Genomic DNA, 25,287 nt, shown 5'->3' on the forward strand with positions numbered 1-25,287 from the left:
GTAAAATTAGCAGAATTGATGCAAATGATCCTGGTATGATGGGCTTGGTTTTAAATGGGGTACACTGCCGAGTATGTCTAGTGAATTTTTATAATGCTGCCAATGTCACTTCAGTACCTAACTCCGTATCTGCCTTGCATGCCTTTCTCACTTCCTCTCTAAAGGATTTCAATCATAACCTCATGATTGTGGGGGATCTCAATGTTCACTTGTGTGGAGACCCTCTGCACAAATGCATAAATGATTTAAGTTGTGAGCGTATGGAGGGACTCCACCTGGATCACACAATGGCTGGGGAACTATGCAATGCTCTCCTGGATAACCTGGACCTCTCCCTGGCCATGACGCTCAGGGATCCATTTAAATGTTTTGATACTCCCACCTTTAAGGGGCATGGGAGGGGCACTTTTATTGATCACATGCTGTTGTCAGCAACACTGCTGCCTTTACTGGATTCGTTTGATATTGTTCCAAGCGAATTCAGTGACCATAATCCTTTAACAATCTGTTTGAAGGGACCCTGGTTTTCTAAGGAAAGACTGATATGTAACTCCGGGAGGCTGGGCACTACAGATGGAAGGCGGCGACTTAAATGGTCAATGGTGACTCCAGATTTATTGTATAAAAACATTGTAGACACATGTACTGAGGATATTGTGAACTGCACTCAGGTGGGGGCAGACCCTCGACGGGTTCTTACTGCTTATCAAAATCTGTCGGAGAAGGTGTCAGAACTGATGTTGGTCCCAGTAAAGATGAGTGTGGGAAAATGTGGGCCAAGATGGTTCAATCATGATTGCTCCAAAGCTGCTCGTAACCTTAGGCTAGCACTGGCAGCTATTCCGAGAGTGCAGGAAAATGTCAAACTGTGTCGCAGGGAATATAAGTCCATTCTAAAATCCCATAAGGAGTCGCTAAGAGTAGAAGCGTGGAATGAGTTACTTGATCCCTCTACCTTAAAATCCAGCACCAGATTTTGGACAATAATTAAAAAACCATTCCTGGTAGAAGACCCGGGTAATGGTTTGGATTGCTGTATTACCAAGGAGGAGTGGGAACTTCATTTCAAACAATTATACTCTTCTGGGTTACCTGTCACAAGTGAGAAATTGCTTGATGCTAGGGGAGGTGCTATTAGGTTTACTAATGTTGAAGTTATGGTGGCCATTGAAGGACTCATTGCTAGAAAAGCTCCAGGGCCTGATGGGATCCCCCCAGACTTGTATAAGTCTGATCCACACTTTTGGGCGCCCATCCTGGCTGCAGTATTTAATGCAGTTGCCAAAGTGGGCTGTCCTATCTCCTGGGGACTATCAACGATTGTTCCCGTTTTAAAAAAAGGAGATAAGGGCAGTCCTCACTGCTACCGGCCAATTTCACTAATTGACTCCATGGTCAAAATTATGGGGAGAATTCTACTACAGAGAATAACATGCTGGGCGATCGAAAATAACATCATGTCGATTTCTCAGTATGGTTTCTGTGGGGGGCGCTCCACCATAACCCAGTGCCTTAACCTATTTCTTGTATTGAGCAAATATACCACTGTACAGAGGGGAACTGTCCATCTTGCCTTCATGGACCTTTCTTCAGCCTTCGACTGTGTCAACAGGGGGGGGCTGTGGAGGTCCATGAGGGAGAAAGGTGTGGATCCAGGGATAGTTGACTTTTTGGTGGATATGCACAGTAATACCAGTGCTAACGTCAGATATTCTGCAAACAGGGACACCACTGGTAACTTCGATATAAAGAAGGGAGTGCGTCAGGGTTGCATTCTTGCCCCCTTCCTTTTTAATTTGTATATTAATGATTTAGATGATTATATACAGAATGTACAGGCAGATTGCCCCAGAGTCGGCAGGCGGGGTATTCCAGTTCTTTTATACGCAGATGATGCGGTTTTAATTTCAAGAACGGAGAAGGGACTCCAGGCGCTTTTAAATGCTTTTAACATTTTTATGTCTGACCGAAATCTATTGGTCAACAAATCTAAATCATATATAATGCATATTGGCCATAAACCCAAAAAGAATTTTATCTTTAAATTGGATGATGTCCCAATACCGGTCACAGAAACATTCTCATATCTTGGTGTCCTGTTTGATACCAAGCTTAACTGGGGCCCACATTTGGCCAAAAAGAAAGGTGAACTGATAAGGGCTAATGCTTCTGTTTTTAACTTTGCGACAAAACTGGGTAAGAAGCCAATCAACGCAATGATTAAGCTGTACAATGCTAAATCTGTTGCTACAGCTGCATATGGCAGCGAACTTTGGGGATATGTGGCTGGAGAACAGTTGCAGGTTGCCGAAAACAATTTCCTAAAACGTCTACTTTGTGTCCCCACCAGTACACCCAACCTGACAGTACACGAAGAACTGGGAATCCAGTATCTAAGTGATATTTTTTCCTTAAGGCCTTTGATTTGTTGGGTGAAACTGTGGATAAATCAGGACATACCTCTTACCCATTTGATTGTAAGAGATCTTATATCTCAGGACAAACATATGTGTGTCCCCTGGTTAAAATATCTGAAAACCTGCTTTTCCAGGCTTGGACGCCTGAATCTGTTTGAAAATCCTAGCGGAATTGTAAAGGGGGATATAACAGCAATCAAACAAGCCTTTTATAAGGATAAGTTGGCTCAAAGGGAAAGTGAGGAGCTTTTGAAACCAAGAATTAGGAAATATGTGATGTTAAAAACTTGTGAAAGCATGGAGCCATATTTAATGAGTAATTTCACCTCTCATGAGAAACTCTTGTTGACTAGGTTTAGATTTGACATCTTTCATCATCTTTTAATATGACCGAAGTCAGACATTTTTAACGAGGTTGCAGCACCCTGTGGCTGCGACGGGAAGTCTCCTCAGGATATGCTGCATTTTATGTTTTTATGTAGTTTTTATGAATATCCCCGCAAACGTTTTCTTGTTGCACTCTTAAGGAAACTTAATTTTACCCAAATCAAACCTGCCTTTTTTTATTTGCAGCTTTTGTACAGTGATAGCGTCTTACAGGTTAAAGAATTTTTAAAATTAACTGTCAAATTAAGGAATTGCCTAGACCAATGATGTTGTACTTACTATCTGTACTTTACCATGTATCTGGATCAAGTTATTGGCAATGGGCTACGTGTAATATGATTTTTTGTATGTGACTATGAACTATTGTAATAGTATGAATAATGTTTTTTTAATCGTATTGTTTACATGTGTACTTTTATGGTGTGAAATATAACCAAATAAAGTCTCTATTGTATTGAATTGACTGCCCCGACTTTTTTGATTCACTGGTGTCTGCAGTTAACAAATACAGGTAAAGCCAACTCCTCTGGGGAGTGGTTTTAAATCTGGTTCGGAACCCTAACGCGGATCTTTCAGGGGCCCGAGAAACGCCCCTCTGTGGCAGCTAGGGAACTGGAATGCGCTATGCTTCGTCTGGACCTGTGCGATGTCTGGCGCACAAGATACCCAGATAAGGGGGGTTATACACATTATTCTGCTTATCAGAATCTGCATACTAGGATTGAATATTGGTTGGCATCCACAACTCTAAATAATAGCATTAGGGAGTGTAAGGTCCTCCCACGTACACTATCGGACCACCCCCCTTGTTGATGGTGATAGTTACCCCCAAGAAGAACATACTGCTGTATACTTGGCGATTCCCCCCCTACTCGCTGCTGGACTCGGTGTTCAAGGCTGAGCTGGCGGAAGCAATCGAGACGTTCTTCATCACTAACATGGGATCTGTAGATAGTTTTCAAGTGGTCTGGGAGACCTTTAAGGTTTATATTCGTGGTATAGTTATGTCCAAGCACTCTGGAGTCCTCCATGATATACGCAGGCGCCTGGCTGCTCTGGAAAAGAAACTGGGAACACTGGAGCAGCAGCTGTTGGTGCATGCAGACGATGCAGTAACTGCGGAAATTAAGAAACTTTTGGAGGAATATCATGACGCTGCGGATGCCGAACTTAAACATCTAGGCAAATATGCCACGGCGCGGGTGTATGGGGAGAGGGAATGGCTGGGTGCGGTTCTGGCACAGATGCTCAAGAGACGTCGTAGTAAAGCCCAAGTCACTGAATTAAAATCTGCAGAGGGCGTGGTGCTAACGGATGAGGCAGATATAGCGTACAGATTTAGAACTTACTATGCAGAATTATACTCCACCCGCTCTTCCGGGACGGATGATGAAATCTTGCATTATCTCTCCTATATCAAGCTTCCCTTCCTCACCAACACGCACCGCGAGTTTCTGATGAGGCCCGACGAACGGAACGAGATATTGTTGGCCTTGACGGGCATGAAGTCCGGCAGCGTCCCGGGTGTGGATGGCCTTACTGTGGCCTTCTACAGGGCGTTCCTTGATATTTTATTGCCTCATCTGTCTGTGCTCTACGATGATATGTGCCAATCTGGCACTATGCCGCCCACGATGCGAGAGGCCGTCATAGTCGCTATAACCAAACCGGGAAAGCCCCCAGATGAGTGCGGATCATATCGCCCGCTTTCTTTGCTACACGTTGACACTAAAATCTTCGCTAAAATCCTTGCTAACCGGATAGCTCCCCTTGCTCAGATTCTCGTAGCCCCGGAGCAAGCTGGGTTCATCCCGGACAGGAACCTCACTTACAATTTGCGCACGGTCTTCGGAGCATTACAGCATATTCGGCAAGACCAAGGCCGTCGCGGTCTTTCTCGACACGGAGAAGGCCTTTGACTCCGTCGAGTGGCCCTTCATGCGTCAAGTCTTGACTAGGATGGGTCTAGGGCCGGTGTTCCTACAACTGATTGAGGTGCTGTACACTCATCCCTCCGCCAGAGTCCGAGTTGGCAATCTGGTGACGGATCCCTTCAGTATTACCCGTGGGATGAGGCAGGGATGCCCGCTGTCCTATACTATACGCCCTAGTGGCTGAGCCACTGGCCTGTGCATTACAAGAATATCACGGTCACAAGGGTATTAGATTCCCAAAGTACGAATTAATTGTGTCAACCTATGCCGACGACACTTTACTATATGTTAGGGACCCAGAAAACAACCTCTCTTCCGTCCTACGTGAGGTGGTGCACTTTGGTGCCCTTTCGGGGCTGAAGGTTAATTGGTCTAAGTCAGTTGTGGTCCCACTTATGCCGGCCACAACGCCGTTTGAAACAGACTACCCACTGCAATGGTCTACTGATCCGATCAGGTACCTGGGTATTCAGGTGCACCCTGACTCAGAAGTTGTCTTCAGGGAAAATTATGGTGCTGCTGTTAGCAGGTTGGAAGACAATGTGGACACTTGGATTAGGCTGCCTCTATCCCTGTTAGGCAGAATATCACTCATGAAAATGGTGGTGCTCCCGTGATTTTTGTTTTTATTCACGAATATACCCATCGTTCAACTCATCGCCTTTTTTAGTCGGGTCACGACTTTACTGATAAAATTGGCCTGGGCAGATAAGCACGCTAGGATTAAGTGGCAGACTCTGACCTTGCCGTACCATATGGGGGGGCTGGGTGCACCGGACTTAAACTTATATTATCGGGCTGCGCAGAGTACACATGTATATCACTGGATACACGGTCCGCCAGATGCTCCGCATACCCGTATCGAGACGATTGTTGCGAACCCGCTGTCTCTCCCGGCCTTGATATTTGAAAATATAGACCGTAGGACAGGCATTCTTGACTCTATCAATGTTACACGGCATGCCTGGCATTCACTGTTTCAACTTCAGGCTGGAGCTCTATTATATTTCCCAGTCATGCCACATGATTGGGCCCGATGGCTGCCCCCATGCAGAGACAGGGGGGTGACTCGAGCCTTGAGCTCCCTGAACATCAAGACGCCGGCGATCTGTTTCATAATGGCGAGGTTACAAAATGGGAAGAGCTAGGATAGCAAGGACTCCCTTCCACCCTACTGCAACAATTTAAATTTCATAGGGTGAGGCGCGCCCTGCAAGACATTTTGGGCGAGGATCTCTTGGAAACCCCTGAGGTGCGAGAATTAACCTATGTAATAAAAGCTAAGTCACCCAATGTCCCACAGGGTTAATCAGTATTCCAAGGCTAGGTTGGACTGGCAGAGAGACTTATAGCAACCGATTGATGACGCTAGGTGGGCGTATTGCTGCACTAGTCCTCGTCGTGTCTCATTAAATGGTAGGCATAGGCTGATTCATTTTAAATATCTAAACAGGGCGTATTACACCCCAGATAGACTCCACAGATACGGGTTGCGGGAAACTGCTGCCTGTGATAGCTGTGCCGAACAAATTGCCGACTTTTTACATTTAGCCTGGTCATGCCCTAGGGTACACAAATTCTGGGAATTGGTTTTTCATGAGCTAGGGAAGATAATTGACTTGGAGCTCCACCTGGACCCTGCCCTCACCCTACTGGGTTATTCCAAAAAGATCCCCCGTGGGGGGGCGCAGACTGAATCGACATGAGACTTCTTCTAGCGAAACGCAGAGTAGCAATTAATTGGCTTCTGGGCCCCACTCCTACAATGGCACAATGGTCCCAGGACATGCTTTTTTGCAGTACACAGACGGAAAATTTCAGCTGTCTCCTGCCCCTCAGGAGTCGCCCGAAAAATTTCTGGGAACTTTACACGACAGACATCTCTGCCAGGGGGACGGACCAGTTGGAGCCTGACCGCGATGTGTCGAACCAAGTCCCTACTGCTTTTCATGATTGATCCCACTTGCAACAATATTTGGCAGATACTATGACTGTTGAGCTGATGTACTATTTAACGATATGCTGCTATAGCTTAGCTCTGGAGATGCTGAAAATGAGGAAACATTTTCTGAGTTCTCAAATAGCAATAGAGCTTTTAAATAATTTGCTATCATTATGTTTTTTGATCCAGCTGATCACTTGAAATCCTAACACCACTGTTTAAAGACGTTGTAAAATTCAAGACGGTCCCGGATTTATGGCAGGAAAGTATAAGAAAACAAGTTACTTACCTGTAACTTTGGTTCTCCAGTATTGGAACTTTCATAGATTCCCATTGCTTGTATCATTCCCCGTCGTCGAGACGGGAGTCCCCGTTAAATAAAAAATACCATAGAGCTAGGTACAAAAGAAGAACAGACGTGGAGGCAAACATTCAGGCTGTCTGCTCAACGATCTTGAAAAATGGGCCGCCAAAGAAGAAATCATTTCAATGTTCCAAACTGGTTAAAAATAAAGGACAAATCAACAATTACGAACTTGACGTTATTGACTTAATTATCTGAAAAAGCAAAGTATTCAGAGTAAGTTGATCTTAAGGCTGCTTTTGATTCTGTCCCCCGCAGTTTACTTTGGGCGAAGCTATATGCATGGGGCATTCCGAACCAATTGTTAGATATGATTGTATTGCTATATTCCAACACGTGGGTCCAGGTGAAGGTGGGGGATGGGAGCTGTACAACTCACCGATTTAAAACGTTTAGTCAACAAGGTTGTGTCTTAGCACCTTGTCTTTTTAATCTTTTTATGGCCAATTTACATTCACAAGTTAAAAATGTTAATGCTCATTCACCTAACCTAGCTGGACATAACATAAAATATCTACAGTATGCAGATGATACCATATTGTTAAGCTATACTCCCATAGGTTTACGAAGATTAATAGATTCATTTAAAAACGATATATTAGCCAATGGCTTACAGATGAACACCAAAAAAGCAAAAATAATGACGATTGGATCGACTAAGTCAGATATGAGAGTTTGGAACATCAATGGTTTAAAGATTGAAACTGTAAAATTTTACAAATATTTAGGTATTACATTTGACGACAAATTGTCTTTTAAACAGCATTTTCCTAATTTAAAAGCGAAAGCTACGGCGCTGTCTTTTACTTTTACTTTTAGAAAGCTGAGAGACACGTTGGAATGTCCGAACCATGAGCACCTACTTAAAGTAATGAAAGCTAAGTTGATTCCTTCTTTGGACTATGGGTCAGTAATCTTTCAAGAGAAAGACTCAAAAATTCTTTATAATTTAAAGATAAAAGTTTTTAAATCAGTACTTAGAGTTCCAAAGAACATCGGGTATGCCAACGTTAGATTGGAATTTGGCTTAAAAAGACAGTCTTTAATAAGACAATCTGCATTTTTAACATCTTTATACTCCTTCTTTTGTTCAAACACAGGTACACTGGCAAATTCTTGCTGGCAGGAAATAATGGGGTATGAGCATGCTGAGGGTTGGAGATCTTATCTAACGGAGAGCCTAAACAATTTTAAGTCTCCGCCCTTCGAAGATATAGCTAGAAATAAAGCTGTGTTCAGACAGACACTAAACCAATCGGCGAATTTCCTAACAATTTTATTGGACAAGGACGAGTTTGCCAAAAAAAGTCATGCCTGGTCGGCTATCAATTCATTTACTAAATTGGAGCCACAATCTTATCTTATTTCCTACTTAAAACCATTTATAAGAGACTAATTGTTGCTGTTACGACATGGGAGATATCCCACAAAGGAAGAAACCCCCCATGGGTACAAAAATAGCCCTCAACCAGCTGTAGGTTATGCGGTTTTCATAATGAATAACTCCTGCATTTTTTTTTATCACTTTGTCCTCAACTGTTAGAAGAGAGGAAAGCCCTATTAAAATCCATCTTTAAAGAAAGTGGGGTGAGGACATGTCGCCAAGCAATTATAACTTGCCTCTCAGGGAAATCGGCTCATCTGACCACACAGTTTGTAAAGTTTATTTCATTGCAGAAAAAAAAGTTAACTGTTGAGTGTGCCACCAGAGGTTAGGGGCTAGTGACCAATAATTGTCTCATTCAACGATGCTGCCCCAAGGACGCGGTTGTCAACTATACCTTAATCCGACAATTGTTTAGATTGTTATTGACGTGAGAAAGGATTCTTTGAAAGGATTTGCACAGTGGCACTTTAACTATTATACTTTTAACTATGGTATTTATTTATGGCATTTCATTTTCTGATATTAAAAAGGGGGCTGTGTATGCAATTCTTAGAAGACTTTGTGAAAGGCTCCTTTTAAAAAGGAATTTTACAATGACTTAACTATGGCATTTCAACTATGACTTATCTGTATATTCTACAATATCGGGTAGTGGAGGCATTTCTGACAATACTTTTTAGATATTTTAATTATTAGTTTGATATATAATGTAGTTATTTGTGATTTGTGTGAAACATCTGATTTCTAATATTAGAAATAGAACGTCAACCCGAGAAGGTTGACACTTTCGTAATGTTTACATACTAGAGCACTTTAGTAATGACACTTTAAATTAGTAACTGGAGTAAAAAATACTCATAATGCTGTTAAAATATGGTGTGATCACTGTACTGAAACATGGTGCATCTTCAATAATATTTTCCAAGTAACAATGTTTTGTTGTGTTCATGCACAATCTAATGTATTTTTATATACCTCCTGTTTGTAATGAGTTTAATTAATCAACAATAAAGGCTATCAATCAATCACTTGAAATTTGTTGAACTTAAGGGAGAGGATGTGGTGTTACGGCCAGAGCTGCCAAATCAGGAACTGGGAAACCAGGTTTGAGTTTCAGCATCTGCATATCATCCTGTGATTCTGGACAAATCACTTAATCTCCCGGTGCCTGAAACCAAAATGAATGTGTCCTTGCATGATGTAACTCATGCTCATGTAAAGCACTCCAATACCTTTGGGTCACATCCACACTATATAAAACTACAACAACAACATAATAAGCATTTTGCACACTTCTATCATTGGGTTAAACTTGGGCTACATTTTGGTAATAGTTAGGTCGTATTTGGGCTCTTTTTTTCCTGCTGGTGGGAGAATTTTTTGTTATGAAGCGCCCCACTTTCCTCATTAACTCCAATACACTAAGTGGAAAATGCTTTCAGTTTTCCACTACAATCCCATGAAGATATTCTTCAAATGTGCCACATTTTTGTCATAAATTCAGAATGTTAGTACTCTAGTTGCTCATAAGAACACGGTGATATAGCTGAAATTGATCACCATAGAATTGACTGGCATTCTGCAGCTGGTGTTGAAAGTGAATGTTTCAGTCTGCATGTTAGAATGTTTTAATGAAATAGAAAAGGAAGATCTTTGGGAATTCATTTACAAAGTGTCCTAATTTTGCTTTTTACAGCTCTAACCATAATTTAAATGACTAAATTAACCCCCTCATTTTGTTTATTTCTAAATGAACTGTTTTGAGTTTTACCAGTTTGATTTAGTCAAGATGGCTTCAGGACTGCCACACTTTTGCCATAGGTAATAGTGTTAGCTCTCAAGTTGTTCTTTAGAACACTGGGGGGCTGCAGTGAAACACTGGGGAATCAACTGAAAGGCTGCAGCTGCTGTTGAAAGTACATGTTTTACTCAAAATGTATTATCACATGGCTGAGCAAGATAGTGTGAGTTTTTTTGAAAATATGCTCTCATTCTAGCTTACATTTCAATAGGGGCCATGATATGGAGCCCTGTATCGGCTGCCTCAGCATGTTGTGGCCAGCCAATAAAGAGGGATGGGACCGTTTTGGGACTCCCCTTCCATCCCATACCCTCCAAATGCCCTTTGGAGTCTGGGCGTGTTCACCCTGCCCCTTTAAATATTTTTTTTTACTTCATTTTTTTTTCCATTCATTTACAGGACACTGGGACTTAGGGCCTGATAGAGATCTTGGCTGACAGGTTACTCTGTTACAATGGTGACAGATATCCCATCCGCCAAAATATAAATCTCAAAGGAATAATGGGACCAAGTAACCTGTCTGCTAAGATCTAAATCAGGCCCAAAGTCTTTTAATAGCTACCAAAACACATTGTTCAGTTTGTCTCATCACCAATCAATCAGGATTCAAAAGTCTTCTTGAAACTGTCCAACCATCTATAAAGTTTGAACCTTAATTTCTCAAAATCTACTGAATGGATTTACTCCAAATCACAAAAAGCACGCTTTCAAGACTAAGATCTAGCTTCCTGACACATTTGGTGTAATTCTGCTTAGCAGTTTTTGCAGGAGTGCTTATTAACAAAGTATATGGAAAATGCATAGGGATTTTGTGTTGTGGGAGCCCACCTTTTTCTCGGTCTCTACTTGACGGATCACTCAAAAACTTTCCAGGCACAAAAAAAGCACTTCTGTGAAGGTTTGTCAAATGGCACCAAAGTTATTAGCAAAATAATAAAGGCATTCCCTCCGGAAACGATGACCTAACTATAACTACACAGTGGCATAATTGATATACACACATACACGCACACAAAAGTCGGTTGGTGGTGTGTACAGAGCCACCGCTGGTGCTTTACACATACAAACTGCCTTGAAGAAGAGCACACTCATTCAGGGGCTATAGAAATAGACCTGTTCATTGAGGTGGTCTTCCAATGACCCAGTAGCTCGGGAAAGACACGTTTCAGCTGTGCTGTGTTTCAATTAAAAAAAAAAGCCATTATGGTAACCTCGTTATGCATACAAATGTCGGAAGCATGGACAAAATACTTTAACTTTCTCTTTAGCCGTTTATAAATACCCCTGCAACGTCATAGCAATAAAAGTTACATTTCAGCATAATCCAGGACAATATTCTCAGTTATGTTATTCAGAAATTCATTACCATTTGCATTTCGCCTCACTAATATACAATGAAATGATACACTATGTGCACTGAATCCAACTGTGCACGCAAATATCCGTGCTGCGTCTAATGATTGTGATTCTGTCCATGTAAACAGTTTATATGAACTTTCACAGCTGCGGCAAATTAATTAAGTATTAAAGACCCTACTGCTGCCTTACCTAATAGCTCTATATTAAGAGTGATCAAATCCAATCCAAGGTAAAACGTCATACTGAGTCCAACTGTAATACTGTGAATTCAGAGAAAACATGTCATTTCAATTTGGTCATTCAACCCATACTATGTCAAAGTGTTTAAGCATTCGATCAAAATTGTTTCAAGCTGTGCTAACAACTGACTGCTGTTCCTATGTGATGTAGACAGTATTTTGTCAAGAATGGTAAGTCTGAGTTGTCGTATGATGTGTTTTTTCTCTAACCAGTGTGTAGCTAAACAAGAATTGGTGTTTGCTGTTCTGATCATGCTTTTATGTTCTGTGATACGTGTTTTGACTTTTTGTAATGTTCCACCCACGAAAACCAAGCCGCATGGGCATTTTATGGTATAAACTACCAGTCTGCGATACAATCCGATGAATGTGCCTATTTCATCTTCCCTGTGTGAGGGTGTGTGAATGTATCCCCCCTACAATGACATTTCTGCAGTGGCTACAGTTGAAGCCTTTTCTCATACCTGTTGTTTTAACTGTTTTCTTAGACGTTAGTCCTTTTTTCAATAACTCTCGCATTTCAAAAACTCTCGCAAGTTTTTAGCCAGAGAGTGAGTGAAAAAAGGTGTGTAGAGAAATACATCCTTAAAACCAGGCTCCTGTTCAATAATTTCCCATCTTTGTAAGATGCTCCGCTTGATGGCTGATGCCTCAGTGGAAAATTTCAAAACACACACTTCACTCCTGATAGGGTTTTGACAGACCGTGTTGTAAATCCTTTCGATCCATATGATGCGCCTTTGTTCTTGCTGTTGCTAGTATTTCTTCTGGATAACCCCTTTTACGATATTGCTGAGATGTATCTTCTATTGCTTTTGTCTGGGTCTGAGGTGATTCTCTTGATTCGAATAAATTGAGACAGTGGTAAATCATTCTTTAAGGATGGTGGGTGAAAGCTTAAGAAATGTAAAGCATTATTTCTATCCTTTGCGTTTTTGTAATTGCACGTTTGTAGATTACCTTCCCTTAATTCCAACTGTATATCTAGAAAATTGATGGAGCATTGACTCATATGATGTGTGAATATTATCCAGGGATTCTGTCTGTCAATGATCCCAATCAAATGTTCAAGTTTTTGCTGTGTGCCTTTCCATACAAACATAATGTAATCAATATACCTCATATATCTCAGTTAATCCTTTTACCAAGCCATCTCCTGAAAGATGTGGGTATCTTCATACGTGGCCATAAAAATGTTTGCATATATGGGTGCCCCCGGAAAACCCATATATGTGCCCGTTCGTTGGAGAAAAAAAAGTTTCTTTCCAAGAAAAATAGCTATGGTACAAACTAAAGTGCAACAGTTCTAATAAAATAATGTTCTGTACTTCTTCATATTCGCTCTTTAGCAACATCCATTCAACTGCTTCCAGGCCTTTGTTGTGAGGGATGGATGTATATAATGCCACTACATCAATGTTACATAACCACATGTCTTCTTTGATCATAGGCGTATATCTGCTAACTTACGCATTTCACAGACTGAAACGCGTTCCAGACACCGCGGGACTGGTTATGACAAAGATCGCCTACATCTTGCTCCATCAGAGCATACATATGTTTATTTTACCAGTCCTTCATCTGTTGATGATTCCTATAACTGCTTTGGCCACATCCTTGGTCGGTGGGATCCACACAACCTGGGAGCTTAAGGAATACTTCATCAATCCAAGTCAAAACCTACTGATAATGAATTCCACCAATTACTAAAATAAGGATACCGTTCCTTCAGATGATGGCATCTCCTTCATCACAACAAAAGTCTGGTTTTCAGAGGAATCATCACTAGATCGTGTGTACGGAACCCTGTGAAGGCTTCGCAGAAACACGCATAGTGCCAACATACTGCCAGTTCTTCAATTGCATTATGCTATTTGAATGTGTAAGACATGAGAAATGGTTGTATACGATTTTTACATGACCCCGTAAATATAAACAGATTATTAGAAGCAATCTAGGATTGATGCCATAAATCTGTATTCACTGAAACTCCGAGACAATAATAATAACACGATGAATATTTGTGGACATCTGATTTGTATATGTAATGTTTTTCACAGAATTGTTTGGAATTTATTGATAATTAATGTGTCTTAAAGAAAAGAAAAGAAAAAAATATTTCTATTCAATAAATTTGATGACACTATAAGTCTTGCATATGTTTAATTCTGGTGTTCTATATGCACTAGGTTTTTTTCTGCCCATTTTTGCATTGTTTATCGCCTCACCTAGGCTTCCTTTTGTCAATTGTGATTTTCCCTGTTATTGGCAAGCATATCTTGTTTACAATATTTGAAAATAATTGTTGCGAATAACAAAAGTTAAAAAAAATTCGAACAAATCATAACAAAATTGCATGAAATAATTGGTTAAAAAAAGTTTACTTTATTGTTGAACCTTAGGGGCATGTGTTTTGCACCTTGATGTGTGTGACAGGGACTGTACACACTGTTTCAGAGTTTGTTAACCTGACAGGTTCTGGTGAGGTCTCAAGGCAGCACACAAATGACAGATTCTGGTTTACATACGGACTATTGGATTAAACGGATTAGACTAGGTGTGCAGGCTATATCCACTATTTGAAGACATCCTAGGAGTAGAAGGAGGAGGCAGTGTTGGTGTAAGTGGTGTTACATGTGGTGCAGATGGAGGAGGTGGCACAGTAGTGTGTTCCTCCTGAGGCGGGAAGCTTTTCCTGTAGTCCGTGAGCATGGCCTGTAAGTCTTGAATTTAAGAGGAAGGTAATTGAGCAGGTTCTTGCATTGGTGGATCAACATAATATCTAAAATGTGATATTGAGCAGGAGGAACCGAATACTTTTGGTAGTACTGCTCCTCGGCATAATAGTCCTCTTCCTCCTCCTGACACTTGACATTAAGTTCAGAAGGACTATGAGCAGTTCCAAAGGGACCATCGTGATCAGTTTCTTCTGTGTCTAGAAGGTGACTTGGAAGCAAAGGCAAAATCTTGCCTAGTGATTGAAAACCAGGCCGCAGCTATGTTCTGTACGATCTGGATTGCATTTGCATCGATTTTGTCTGTGGAGTAGACGCCGACGGGTCCGTCGACGATAGGATCGTCGGCAACCCTGATTTTCTTGTTGATGGCAAAACCGTCGTTGATGTCGTCGTCAAAGCCGTTGACGGTGTGCTCGTCAATGGTGTGCCTGTTGATGGTGGAGCCTTCATCGCTGCGTTAATAATCGCCATCGTAGGAGCCGTTGACGGTCTCGACGACATGAGGGTCGTCATCGTCGGTGTTGCTGAAGAGACTGGCGTCGCCGGTGAATCTGACGCTGACAAGGATCTATGGCTGTATTTATGCTTGGAAAGATCCATTTTTTTCTTAGAAGTTCCACAATGATGAGGAATGACTAGCTCTGAGGAGACTTTAGGTTCTTTCTCCTTTTTCCGAACTTCTTTGGTCAGATGAGAGGTTTTCAGGTGTTTCTTGACCTCCTCAGGCTGACCTCCAGGTGACCTGGGCCTCTTATGGGATTTAGAGGAAGTGTCGCTCTCCTCATCAGAAGACGCTCCTTGAGACTTCTTTAGCCACAACAAAAGTCTGCCTTCTCTATCTATGAGAGTTTTAGATGAAAAGGTGCGGCACATTTTACATTGCTTTGCCTCATGATTAGGATAAAGGTAATAGATACAATCCTTGTGGGCATCATCAATATGAACCCTTTTCTTCCCACTGGATTTACAAGGGCGAAATAGTCCTTCCCTATCGGACATTGTCCAGAAAGCAAAATGAGACTTATCTGAGAAAATGTTGAAGAACTGGGCATAGCTCAGGGAGACTCTCTTCCCACACAACGTGCGGTGAAAATCTGAGGGACTCAGCCTCTCTTGGGCAAGGTTCTAGAGTGTGCTGGTTACTGATTGGTTGTATTCAAGTTAGTTTGGTCCTTTTTTAGAAAAAAAAGTAGATGGGCTATTAAATGCACGCTTGCCTCCATGATAGCCCGACGTATTTTAATTACTGCTTTATTTATATTACTGTGGGACTCCCACTTCGACTACGGAGAATGATTCAGGCATGTGAATCTGTGAAAGATACCCAATACTGGATAAGCAAAGTGACACAAGCATAAATCCCATGAATTTCTGCTTGTATCTTCTCCTTCAGCCCGCCTTTTCTTTGTAGAAGCTTATATTGAACAAATATGGACAGATATTGCATCTAGGGTTATACTAAACACTGCTCCTATTTTTGTTATGAGTTTCTCAAAAGTATCTTTAAAAAGCGGGAAATCTTGGAACTGTCAATCCTCCCATGTTTACCATGGGCCGACAGTCAGATGGTGGCAATTTATGAAAACTTTTATCAGAGAAACATAAACTCATGAATAACACTGTAGAGAGGAGTATGCCAGGGAGGGCCACAAGTAGTCTGAATGCTAAATGAGACTAAATACTTATCTGATCTGATCCAAAATGTGAATGGCACTTTATTCAAGCAAAGTCTGAAGATCCAAAGCAATTTGTTTTTGGTGAAGACCATAGTTATGGTAGGCAGCTAATTCCCATGATGAAAACACTGCAGAAAATCAAATCACACACATGGAAACACAAAAAACAAAGCAGGTATACTACAAAACAAGGAGAGGAAATGTTTTTAAAAGCAGCCAATGAGACACTGTTGGAGCATTAAAATATGTTATAGGCATCTATGATTGCTAATTCCATTGCTATTAACTCACAGAGAGAAAGCCACCCCATCCTTCCTCTGTGGAAATATTCCTGCATTTAGGAATATATTTCCAAGCAGAGGCACTTCGACAAGAAGAGGTTTATAATTCAATATTCAATATAAAAACAATTGAAACACTCCAGGCTGCAGGTGTCACTTTTTACCTGTTCATCCTTTCCGGAAGATGTTTTTTCTGATAATACAGCAGCTTCTTCTTCAACGGGTCCACAGAGCACTGAAGTCTCTTTGTGTACACCACCAGTGGCTCCCATGGAAATGATTGTAGATGAAGATGATCCACGAGCCCCAACTTTAGATAAATGCAGAGACTCTTTCAGATACTTTATTGCAATTTGTCTCTGCAAACGAAGCACTTCCTTCTGTGATTCCCGAAGAAGACGATCAAAGTCACTCAGATTCAGCCAGTGGGAACATTCCTGAAAATAAAAATGATATTATCAGTTCAGATTGCTCTACTGCTGAACCCAAAGACACTCAATCTTATTCGTTATCCCATCTGTTTATTTTCAGTCCCACTAAAATTCTAAGCAAATTATTTGAAACGGTCACCTATCTGTAAGGAGTGTCTCTAGGCATTGTAACTTTCATCCTTAGATTGCCAACAGACTTGTAGGAGAAACTTTTTATATGCACATGCACCTGTGCCCCTCTAACCCTGCAGTGTACACAGGTTACAACTTTGTATATAGATCAAACATTTAAAGAGAAGTGTTTTAATCTGTCATACAACCTCTCAATTCACTAACCAGTACTACTACGTATAACGTTCATGACAATGGTTTTCATTGGAAGTCATGAGTGGTCAACCAATGATTTTTTGGGAGCTCCAAACTTTGAGCAGTTCGAAATTACAGGGCCTATGCAATTGGAATATGGGGTCCTTCAGTCAAAAAAGTGGAATGCTTCATCATTGAGACCCGCTCCTCGTCAGGTGGGGGGTGCAATTCCTGATGGGCAGCCTTTCTAAACTCAAACTTTGGAGCGCCAAATATCATTGGTTTACCACTCATGACTGCCAATCAAAACACCTTTCCATACCATCATACATAGTTGTACTTACTAAAACTAATTGGAACCAGTTTCTAAAATAAGCATTGAGAAAGTCTACAGGTTTGGTTTTGACTTGGCCATCTATGCGCACAGTCACAGTGCTCTTACATGATCAGTGTACCTATGAGACTAGAGCAACCAGTAATACATGTTGTTCCTAAAATCACAGGAGGCAGACCAACAAGCATCATGGAACTCTACCATATGTTTCTATTGGTTCCGAGTAGTTCCCGACCACTCCAAAATGGCTGCCACTGCTGCTGGATTCCGACCTGTCCCTTCGCATCCTCCGCTCCCGCCCTCACGTGACCTCGGCTCCACGCTGACAGTCACGTTGAGCAAGGGCGTACACCATCCCTGCCAGCACCTGAAGAAAGCCTTTTTAACATACACGTTAGGTGCTCAGACCTCTCCATGCAAACCGATGCAGGGGTAAATGACTATGCCTCACACCGCACTGGCAATGTTAGTACACAATAACCAAGTGGCTCGTTCCATTTCCACAGCACGCTCACCATACCTTATGATGACCTTCTCTTATATACTCGCCCTTGCAGACTTTACGCCGCAGCATTGATGCAGGATTCTGCTCTGATCATAGGGGGCCACGAATTTCACAATTCTAGGATAAGATGATATACCTACCCCTTTCAATAGGGATGTTTCACTGTGCGTTTTATTTGTTAACTATGTGTATGAGTGTCTGTTACACTTTCTACGATTACTTGTTACCAATGTGACTCATTTATACACCATGTGTGACACAATGCATGACAGGAGCTTTGCATTGCGCTCCAAACATATTTTTTTACAATTGCTTCATGAAAAGTGTTGTTGACTCCCTGTGGGCTACCCAGGATATATTTAATATTTGAATATCTTCCCCCTCTCTTTCAACCTGGATAATAGGACAACCGCATTTGGTTCACCCTCTACTAGGTATTTTTTCAACTTACAACTGCGTGTGAAAATAATTTGTTAATCATTTGATACCAGCACTTATACTCCCAACCCTGAGTAAGGGTAGGGATACTCCCTTTTAACTTCTCTTTCGGTCCTGATGTAACGCCAAGGATCTCTCCTGGTCCACTGAGGCGTGAAACATGTAGACCTTCACGACCCACACTCGTCACTGAATTTTTTCTCCTCGTCATTATGCGCTAACAATTTATACATTGCTTTAATCCTTACCAGGGGGACACCGGAATATATCGTTTTTTTTATACTCCTATGGTATTTTTAAATAACTAGTCACATGTCCCACACACACGCACTCACCATCAAGATTTTTTGTATAAAAGATGTCCTCTAAAGAGTCCTCTCGCGGGGCCCGTGGGGTATTGCAGGGCAAACCCCATGAGGAGCAAATTCCTGATAATGAAGCATGACGCCCTTACAGGTGTGTGAGGGCACTACTTCCTAAATAGGAAGGCCACCTCCCATGAACCATTTATCCATCTGAAAACACACTCTATTAGGAACGTTTACCCTACTGTTATTTGAATATCTTCATTATTAGTCATAAGTACTGAACAGAATAGCAAGCCTATCCTAAGAAAAGCAGAAAATAAATCTCCCAGAGTATCTAGGCCCACTAGGGCATCTGCTCTGAAATCGGTGTGCAGACAATAATGTGTTGAAGAAATATGAACAGTAGCTGCCTGACATATGGCAGCACTGGAAATGTTCCTTAATAATTCTGCAGTAGCAGCTCTACATTTGTTGAAAGGGCTGGAGGCTGCCAGACTAAGACTTTCTGGAATTGCTGTAACAGAACAAAATAGGGGAAACAAATCAAATGGACTGTTTAAAAGTGACTAATCCTGTATGTACTGGGCTATAGTTTACAAAAAGGGGGTCAGACAGCTTAATTTCTTCGGTCTTTTTAAGATAAATTTGAAAATTCTCAATGCGCAGAAAAGTAATGAGGGATTTTGGAAGAAAATTGGAAGGGAAATAGTCTGGTTGACTTTAAAATCATATACAACTTTAGGGAAAAATGTGGATGTGTTTTCATCACAAACTTATCTTTGTGGAAAACTGTATAGGGTTACCAAACATTTTTTTTTAACTGTATAAGGCCTGAATGTAACTAATTCCACAGGTGAAAGTTATAGTCACTAGAAAGTCGGTCATCCCAGTAATATGTTCTATGGTAGTCATATGGATAGGCTCAAATAGGGACACACCAATTTTAAGAGGACCACATTAAGATCCCAAGGAGGAAAGGGTGTCCTTAAGAAAGGGAAAACTTTCTTAATTTCATCAAGGAAATCTTTTAACACTGCGATTTTGGTAAAAGATGTTTGAGAAGGACTTTTATATAAGCGGTACTGGCTGTTATACATACCGTTATTGATGAAAACCACTGGCCAGCATTTGCTAAATCAAAAACGTATGGAAGTAATCCTTCCTCTTGTTACCTGTTTGGATGAATGTTTTTCAGGCACAGTCAATGAAGAACGTCTTCCATACAAAAGAATAAGATGCTTCTTTGGATTGATACATTGCTTCTTTCAAAATGCTCCTTCAAACTTGTGGAAGATTTACATGTCCATATTGCAAGAAGTCAGGAGCCAAGCTGCCAAGTTCAAAGATTTAAGGTTGGGATACAGGATCTGGCCCCTTAACTTGAACCAGAGATCTGGACAGCAATCTCTAGTGTGGTCTCTAGTGTGGTCACTGCAATAGGTGTGAGTGCCACCTCTGCAGTGCTCACTGTGGTGCAATGAGAATCATCCTGCCTGTCTCGCCTTAGTTTGCTAATTACGGATTGGATCAGTGGGTTTGGAGGAAATTTGTATACAAGCTCCTTCAACCAATGAAAGAAAAGAGCAGCCCCAGTTTGCCTAGTTGGTAATATCTATAAACAACCCAGGTGGCAACATGCCTCCCCCTCCTAAGGAAGCTACACTGGCTTCCTATTCCCCAACTCTCCGCTTTCAAAACTGGCTGTCTGGTGTTCAAATCCCTAAATAGCCGGAGCCCTAAATTCATAGACAGCCTCAAATCACGCTACAACCCCTCAAGCAACCTCCGCTCATCTCCAACTTTTGACTGTCCCGACCTTCAAGCTGAAGTGCCAAGGGGGTTGTAGGTTTGCAACCCTGGCCCTTAGACTATGGAATTCCATCCCCCTGGAAATCAGGTCAAGCACTGATCTACTGAGTTTCAGAAAATCCCTCAAAACATGGGTGTACATCCAGGCCAACGAATAAACTGCTTGGTTCGGCATTTCCTAGTTTTAGCACCATGAAACCAATTTATTTTATATCACAGGTTTGTATAGCGCCCGAATCACCCCCGAAGGGGTATCTCAGCGCTCGTGGACTGACGTGAGAGTACTGGCACTATGGGAACGTCTAGAACAAATGTGTTTTCATTGCTTTTCTGAACTTAAGATGGTCCGGGCATTGCCTGAGTGTGATAGGGAGTGAATTCCAGTGTCGAGGGGCAAGGTATGAAAAAGCTTTCCCCCCTGTCCTAGACTTGTTAATCCGAGGGACTCGAAGGAGGGATTTAGAGCTAGATCGCAAGTCCCTAAGGGGATTCTATTGCTGTGCTTTCTCCGCGAGGTATGCTGGCCCATTGCCGTACACCGCCTTATGAACGATGCAGCTAACCTTAAATCTTGTTGCGCACCGGCAGCCTGTGGAGTTTCTGCAACAGCGGAAGCAACGGGGATTTGTGAGGGGTATTCAGTACCAGCCGTGCCACTGTATTTTGGACTACTTGTATGCGATCCAGTGAGGCCTCGTGTGCCGAGATCAGTAGGGCATTACAGTAGTTGAGTCGACTCAAAATTAGCGCCTGAATGAGAGTCTTCCATGTGTGGTCTGGTGTGGTCTGGAAGGAAAGAAAATACTCGCCTCAGCATACTCAGCACACAAAAACATGTGCCCACCATATGGGTGACCTGTACCTTTATGTTCAGGCTCTGTTCGATTCACACCCCCAGATTTTTCACTGATGTCTTTGGGGAGGGCTAGACAATCGGTGTACGAGCGCTTTATAAAACCCTTTCAACATTAACATAACATTAACATATCTGCGTAACATGCGACTTTCTTGATCTTTCCATTTGTGAATAATTTTATTTCTGGAAATCCCCATTTGCAAAAGACACGGTTTAATTGTTAACTGCCACTTCTGATTCACTTGAACTGGTCTGCTTTGAGAACCCTCTTTCGTATTGTGGGCATAGGGAGGACAGACTACGCTTATACACAAATTTCTCACAATCAACCATTTCCAACTTGTTTGGGCTTCTATAGCTGGAGCTCTTGATCTTGTTCCTCTCAACTTGTCTATGTAATGCATCATTGTTTTAGTGTTCATTTGAACAAGTAGGGACATAGTTTTGAAACTCAGTAGAAGTTACGTGAGTGCTAGATGGACTACTCTCAACTCCAGTGGGTTGATGTGGTAAGTTTTTTCCTTTACTGAGCCGATCCTTGTAGGTCTCCCAACCTAACAGTGCAAAATCTGTCACAATAGTCTGGGCCAAAGTGTTAAGATTAAAAGGAAATCCCTTCAAGAAATTGGTTGATCAGCACCCACCAGTTAACGGCTTTGATTGCATCCCGATAGAGAGTTAATTTGGTTTCCTAATTGCCTGTGAACAGGCATTGTTAGTCTTCCAAGTACTACTGTAAGAGTATCATCTGCAAGTGAGCATTTAGGACAAGAAAGATGCAGGACGTCACAAAGTCCATAAGTGATGACATCGGAAAGGTGATCATTTATCTAATCTTTAGAAGCTTCTGACACTTCAGACGGACAGTACACAGTCCCTCTGCCAAAGGATACACTCTTGCCAAATGTGTAATTATAATCGCTCCAAGGTAATGGCTGGATTGTACTGAACTGGAATTGCCTGACTTTATGAGGTAGTTGCTCCTAAAAACGCTGGATAATCTTCTAAAGGGATCTATCATAACATCTGACTAGGGCGGGCACTTAATGTCTTTTTGGCGGCGGTAGACGTGTTACAACTGAGTCTATCTAATTACTCTCCTTTTCAGATGGTACTGTTGAGAATGAAGTGGTGGGATGATTCTTCCTTGCAACAGACACTGTGAATGAGGCCAGTCTGCCTGTATAAAAAAGAGGTCTTGTTCAGGCAGCTTGTATTTTTTTTGCAAGCTTACTGGAGCAGATTTTGCCAAAATGGTAGTCAGAAACAGTTCCATTGTACCGAACATGGAGAAGAACAGTAGCGCTGGGTCTCAAGGATGACTTAAGTCTTAAGCTTCATTGTTGGCGTGGTAAAGTTTGCAGCACCTCTCTTCAAAAGTTGTAATAGTATCAATAGGAGAAACTCTTGTTGGGGCTGAATCTGACAGCGTTAAGGACACTGCCTCACTAACAAAAAGAAAGAAAGAAAGCAAACAGTATGCATGGCAAGATCATGAGAGATGAGAATATCTAAGGCCAGATGTACGACCAATTTTAGCATGCGCAAATGGGTTAGCGACCCGTTTACGCATGCTAAAACTGGTATGGCCATGCACTAACACAATTTTGTGAATCGCAAATGAATTGCGACTCGCAAAAAAGTGTTTAGAGACACACTATTTGGAAGGGGCGTTCCCTTCCAAATAGCGACTCTCTAACCCTTGTACTAATGTTTAGCGACAGCAGTTGCGGTCGCAGAACACTTGCAATTACCACCTACTTCAAGTAGGTGGTACTGCATTCGCAAATGGGAAGGGTCCCTAGGGAAATGCACGCGAAAATATTTTTTTAAGGGCAGGCAGTGGTCCAGGGACCACTGCCTGCCCTTACAAAATGAAACGAAAACATTTCATTGTTATTTTTTTAAATGCAGCCCGCTTTCCTTTAAGGAAAACGAGCTGCATTTAAAAAAAAAAAAAGGCTGCTTTATTTAAAAGCAGTTCCAGACATGGTGGTCTGCTGAGCACAGCATGCCACCATCCCTAGGAAGGCCAGCCATTCCCAATGAGGTCGCGAAATGCGTGTGCCTCAATATTAATGAGCCTCGCACTTTGCAACCCCATTGGGAATCGCAATCAGTGTCTCTGACACTGTTGTACATAGTAACTTGCGAGTCGCAATTTGTGACTCGCAATCGAGCTCAAATTGTGAGTCGCAATTTACTAGGGTTGTATATCTGGCCCCTAGACTGTTGTGTAGATCTTGACCAATGAGTAAATCTTAAGTTGTGAGATTTGAATGCCAATGACATGAGTTACTTCTTGAGGACCTAGACAGGTGAGGTCTCCTATTGAGAGGACGAGTGTGAAGGCGGCAGGTGGGTCCAGAGCCCTAGTTGAAAATGTACTGGCCCACCTTGTGACGCACCACTGGCCTTACCTTTTAAATAATTCCTGCAGCGCATGATGACCCAACAGGTACTACGGTCAGACCGTGTTTATTTCTAAATTTTACTGACAGTGAGTGGACGTTGTCCTGCTCACTGTTTTGATGGGGTTCTGAGCCACTGGAAGGCCACGAAATTATAAGTGTAGCATATTTCACAATGCTGGTACCGACTTCCATTGTGAGGGTGTTAGTAACTCACAATGTAAATGTAAACATACCAAGGGTCCGCCCGGCTGTTTAAGGATGGAATTACCATTGATAGCCTTAAGCTCATATGCACTCTCCATCGAAGATTTATCTCCTGTTTCTCTGCACTGCTGCCTTCCTCAGTGCCAATGCATCAACAGGACTATGAGCAATGTTTTTAGAATTCTCTGTGGCCCGTCTGAATGTGCAACAGCCTTCCTGTAGTGCAAAGCACTCAGATCAATGGCCCATTGGCACATTGACAAAGAGATGGTGGTTGTTGTTGCCCAATAGTTCTTGCCCTGTCTGTTGGAGCAGCATTACAGAAAGGGAGGTAGCCAAGTCAATATAGAAGATGCAAGTCAACTGCGCTAGCAGCTCTTATGACTTTAGCTGGACATTCTGCTACAAGCAGGTCTACTGCTGCTTTCGTTCCCTGACTTATGTGCGGCAGGTGCAAACTTAAACACTGCATGTTAACAAATAATTAGTGTACACTGCATGCATCATAAAGTTCAAACACATGAGATGCACTTGAATTTTATAATGTATAATGTTAGAGTTGGTGTTTAATTTTCAAACTACATAAAAATATGTACAGGTGGTTAAGTCCACCAGCATTGCCAGCAATTAAGGAGAGCCAAGCCAGAGGTGACACAGACGTATGGCTTGATACTTAGAACCAAAGCACAAGCACTTTATTTTGGCTTGTCATGTGTGCAACACACATCTTGTAAACATATGATAAAGACACTTCAAAATCAGTATTTTTTTAATATGCAGAAGCATTTCGTTTTAGTACAATACATTATATCACTGCATTGAGTGGTATGTATTAAAAGTGTTAATAGCTACACATGAACTTAGAATGAGCTGCCATGACTACAATAGCATTAGTAACCAATGAGCATGGTAGCTGCCATGTACTCACAAATACAAAATGGCACACACGTATGGTCTATTAAACTATCAAAAAGAGAAGCTTTCAGATGTGATAATCAAATAAATGAGATCAAGTAGGATCACACCATTTGATCAAGCAGGGAGCCGAGATTGAACATAGGTTTCCTGGTAACACATATATTTAACCAGTGGATTGGCTCTTCCCCATCCCATTTAACACCAAAGGACAATTCTTTGAACTTCATTCTTTTAGCAGC

The 25,287-nt window shown here is 41.8% G+C and overlaps 1 protein-coding gene across 4 annotated transcripts in view; it reads right to left on the minus strand.

The window, feature by feature from the left end:
- TSPOAP1 (TSPO associated protein 1) overlaps positions 1-25,287 on the minus strand; it is a 3,327,443-nt gene that overhangs the window by 2,595,213 nt on the left and 706,943 nt on the right. For all 4 annotated transcript variants that reach the window (XM_085649739.1, XM_085649737.1, XM_085649736.1 and 1 more), the window contains exon 5: positions 16,690-16,962. In XM_085649739.1, the coding sequence (XP_085505865.1) occupies positions 16,690-16,962 (273 nt within the window). The remainder of the gene's footprint in view (positions 1-16,689; positions 16,963-25,287) is intronic.

The sequence above is a fragment of the Triturus cristatus genome, chromosome 3_2, assembly GCF_964204655.1.
Source record: "Triturus cristatus chromosome 3_2, aTriCri1.1, whole genome shotgun sequence".
Classification (NCBI taxonomy): Eukaryota; Metazoa; Chordata; class Amphibia; order Caudata; family Salamandridae; genus Triturus; species Triturus cristatus.